The sequence below is a fragment of the Capsicum annuum genome, unplaced genomic scaffold (genome assembly GCF_002878395.1).
Source record: "Capsicum annuum cultivar UCD-10X-F1 unplaced genomic scaffold, UCD10Xv1.1 ctg50321, whole genome shotgun sequence".
NCBI classification, from domain to species: Eukaryota; Viridiplantae; Streptophyta; class Magnoliopsida; order Solanales; family Solanaceae; genus Capsicum; species Capsicum annuum.
In genome coordinates this window covers 1-4,704 of record NW_025858182.1, presented here as the reverse complement: position 1 = coordinate 4,704, position 4,704 = coordinate 1, and the positions used below count along the sequence as shown (strand labels likewise).

The 4,704-nt window shown below is 38.1% G+C and overlaps 1 protein-coding gene across 1 annotated transcript; it reads right to left on the bottom strand.

The window, feature by feature from the left end:
• Positions 1-1,911: 1,911 nt before the first annotated feature.
• LOC107851442 lies at positions 1,912-4,071 on the bottom strand. The gene is made up of 4 exons (XM_047403963.1): positions 3,834-4,071; positions 2,739-3,532; positions 2,567-2,620; positions 1,912-2,459 (listed from the first exon to the last, which is right to left on the bottom strand). Exons 2-4 carry the CDS (start codon positions 3,502-3,504, stop codon positions 2,248-2,250), a joined length of 1,032 nt encoding a protein of 343 aa, XP_047259919.1. The 5' UTR covers positions 3,505-3,532; positions 3,834-4,071; the 3' UTR covers positions 1,912-2,247.
• Positions 4,072-4,704: the final 633 nt, after the last annotated feature.

Genomic DNA, 4,704 nt, shown 5'->3' with positions numbered 1-4,704 from the left:
TTAGGACCAATAGCAGTATAACAAAACACAACAAAACATAAATGTATATAAACTAGTACAATATGCAAAAATAAACTAACACCGCTAACCACAAGATAATACTACAGCCACAAGATAATACTAAAACAATCTATCCGAAACCATAAACATCACTCAATACCACGAACAAGGAACTTCCGATACAAATAAAGAACGTTCCCCTACTATTACCGACGCACTCCCACCCCTAACCCTCGTCCTCCACAACTTTCTATCAAGGATCATGTCCTTCGTAAGCTGTAATTGCTCCATATCATGCCTAATCACCTCTCTCCAATATTTCTTCAGCCTACCTCTTCCCTGTCTAAAACCATCCATAGCCAGTGTCTCACATCTCCACACTGGAGCATCAGAGCCCCTCCTCATCACGTGCCCGAACCAACATAACCTCACTTCCCACAGCTTGTCCTCCACCGAAGCCACTCTCACCTTCTCCCGAATAATCTCATTCCTCACCCTATATTTCCTGGTATGGCCACACATCCATCGCAACATCCTCATCTTCACCACCTTCAACTTTTGGATATAGGAGTTCTTAATTGGCCAACATTCCGCTCCATACAACATAGCCGGTCGGGCACCTTCCTATCGCATAAAACTCCTGAAGTGAGCCTCCATTTCAACCACTCAGCCTCAATACGATGCGTGACATCTTCGTCAATCTCACCATTGCCCTAAATCATAGACTCCAGATACTTGAAACTCTCCTCTTCTGAATGGCCTGAGAGTCCAGCTTCACCACCACGTCACCATCCTGTGACACATCACTAAACTTACACTCCAAGTACTCTGTCTTAGTCCTAACAAACTTCATAGGGACAATAACCTAACAAAAAGACTGCTATGAATTGCAACATGGTCAATTTCATTGGGTTGCAACTTGCAAGTAGTGCCAATCCCCCATTCCTCCCAATGTAATTGACAGATCAGGTATGTTCTATTTTTTAGTAAAGAGAGACTTACTGGTTTCAAAAAGATGAGAGTGCCGGAGACGAGGACATTACAATGAATATGTGGGTATAATAAGAGGGATATGATTAAAAATGAGGATATGTAAAATAAGGTGGGAGTGACTTCAGTGGAAGACAACAAAGGAAACGAAGTTGAGATGGTTCAAGCATTTGATGAGAAGATGTATGGATTCCCCGTGCAGAGGTGTGACTAGTTGGTTATGGGTAGATTTAGGAAAGATAGAGGTAAATCAAAGAAGTATTGGGGAGAGGTAATTAGAAAGAACATGGTGCAGTTGCGGTATACCAAGGACATAACCTTAGAAAGGTACAAAAGATACAAATTAGGAGGAAGATTAGCAAGTAGGAATATGTCCATACTAGTAGGTAGTAGTGCATTGTCTTGTTGCCCTTACTAGTAACCATAGAACTACACTTATAGTTTCTTGTTCCTTGATTTCTGTTATTATCTATTGTTTCATGCCATTCGATTGTAGTACTATTTTGTTTTTGTATTGATACCATCAATTGTTTTTGTTACTATCTATTGCCTTTTGTACTTTCATTACGTCTTTTTCTAGACTGTTTTTGTCTTGAGTTGGGGGTCTTAGAAATAGTATCTCTACCTCACCTCTGAGGTAGATGTAAGGTTTGCCTACACTTTATCCTCTCCAAACATCACTTTGTGGGACTACACTGGGTATGTTGTTGTAGAGACGTACTCCTTCATGTCTATTAGTAACAAGTCAACATGATTTTCAAATTGAAGATTACTTTTTGAGAATGAAAAAACTAATCTTCAAACATGTTTGAAGATTACTATAAAGGGACGACCCGGTTCATACCTACTCCGTAGGTGTCGGGGAGGGGGGGACCACTCCGGGCCTGACCTACGCGCCCTCACCCCAGCTTCGCTTGAGGGGCGTTTCGAACCCCCGACCCTGGCACACCACGGTAAGCAAGCTTACCGCTGAGCCAAGGCCATCCCTCAAAGATTACTATAAAAGATAACAATCTTTTAATCTATAACCCATGTTCCCATCAAAAGGCACACTGCACACTGATGGCACACATGTGTCTCCTCGACATGAATGATCCAACTAGTATGAAAAGACAATGCACCACACCGCGAGCTCACACAATGGGAGTTAACTTTGATGAAGAAAAATCTTTCAGCTTGATGGTCAACAGAGATCATCCATCAGTTTCACAGCTATCAGTTACTATACGTAAGAGTTGAATGAGTATGTACACCAACTCACAGACTGGGCAGGACAGTTAGAAAACTTACTAGCTGGTCAGCTTCATGTTGAAAAATCTGCTCCATGTGTTGAAAGAGTGACTTCCAGTGACCGATTAAACTTGTCTCAAGATTTGCAGCTTCAATATTCTTTTCTGGACCCTGAAGCTCTTTACCCTTGCCACTTCTTTCAACTAAAAGACTTGCCTCTCTCTGACTCTTCTTTATGGCTAAGTATATTGAAAACAGTACATGTGTAAAGAAAAGGCGCAGGAAGGAAAAAAAAAAAAGAGGATTTTAAGTTTCTAGTAACTATAATATTTTTAAGCTGACTCACCACTTATCCGACCCTTGGTATCCTGGTAATGCAGATCTAACCACATATAAGCAGCTGATTATCACAGAACAAAGACAACTACATTAATACTCCACTAGTATGAACTGAAGTAAGACAGGATATAAGCTCTGAAGAATATTAATCAAAACCAAGGCCTGCAAGATATTTTTACCTTTGGTGCAAAAAGTACAGGAGCAAGCTTTGATTGACTCGATGCTAGCACTTAAACCTGAATTATCCTCACAAGTTTGTGTTCCTGCACATGTCTCAAGTTTAACTCTCGACTCCTGCGAGTCTGGCAATCTTGCAAAATCTACTGACCCAGACTGACTCATAACCAGATTATCAAGACATTGTTCATCAGGGCCATTAGGAAACATATCCTCACTTTCAGTGCCCTCACTATCTACTTCGTTAATTTCACAACTCCGAGCAGCATCATGGACTTCAATTCCGGACAATGCTGGCACTGGCACTGCCGCCCCAGTAAACAAACCATCTATATCATATATAACTTTAAAACTTTTCTTTGGAATTCTTTCCCCATCATCACCAATTTCAACAACACTCCCACGAGCATCATTGTTCTCGTTATCATCTCCAACTGTACTTTGGGAGATAGCAGTAGCTGAATCAACAAATGACAAATTGGAATCCTGATTTTTATTTGGTACATTTGAATTCCCTGATACATCATCTACCTTTGATGACCTAATGTTGTTACAAGGACGAAGACCGACACAAACACGTTTTGCATTATCTCCGTCATCTACCAAAACAAATTTCCCACCTACATTTTCACTCCCCTTGTCTACAGACTTAACACTTGAATTGCCCAAAATTGAAGAAAATGGTCTCTTGTTTCCAATCTGATTAGTTATATTTCCTAAAACAGGACGATTTTTGCGACGCCTTTCAAAAGCATTATCTTCATCCATTGTTAAAATCACTAATCCAACATCAACCCTATCAACAAAAAACAATCTTTAGACCTAAAACACATAAATCTCCATGACCAAATTCTCAAATCTAAAACAATTCATGAAAAAATCTAACATTTTACACGGACCAACCATACAAGTTGCTAAAATACAATTAGATAAACCATTTTGATAATCAGAGAAGCAAGCTACTTTACGAATAAACCATAAAACCCTACTAAAATTTTGGGCCAAAAAGAGTATAAAAAACAATAATAGAAACAGAAATTAGTAACCTAAATTGAGAATGTAATGCTTCATTTGATATCGGGCTATTGGATACTGACCTTGAGAAAGGATTTAATACAGATCGGCAAAGATTGACAGAACTCAATCTACACGCACAAAAGCAAGAAATATGAGCTCCTAAAGGTTTTTTTTTTTCTTTTGTTTCAGAGGATTTTTTGCTAGATAGAAATGTGTGAGAATATGATGGTGCAAGTAAAAGTTCTAGCAAATTTGTGGGGCGGGAAATTGAATTTTGGGTCAAGTTTTTGGCGTTATGCCTGCCTTGTTTGTTCAAAACCTATTAACTATGGCCGCCACTTTCTTTACTTGGAGGGAAAATGATTGGGCCATGAGCTATGTCCATAGTTGTAGTATACTTCTCACCCCATGGGCGTGTATAGACACTTTAGATGGGCTGGGAGTTCAATTGGGAATGACATGACATAGCAATCTGGCTGAATACATATTCCAAAATTAATTGTCTTAAACTAGCCTTACTCAAGACATATTCCAAGGAGGAATGATTTTCTAGCTTTTTACCAAAAATTGAGTTTTATATTTTTTTATAAGATATTTTGATCTTATCAGATCCTTATTTTTTTACATTGTAAAAGAAAAAAAGATCTCATTTCCTTTATTTTTAGCTATTAAGTTGGTAATGCATAACCCAGGTTGTTTGATTGGGAAATAAGTTATGCTGGAATTAGTTGTCTTAAGATTAGTTATTCTGCTATTATTTTTTAGTGGTTGTTTGGTTTATGATACGAAAAATAATATGCATTACATTCTTTTTAAGAATAGATAGTTTGTTGACAAAAATGTCATTCACTTTATTTAGCTTAATTATTTTCCTTCATATTAAATACAAAAGAAATTAAAAAGTTACTATTTTTTTTAGCTTTAGTAGTTTCTTTTTCCTAAAAATACACG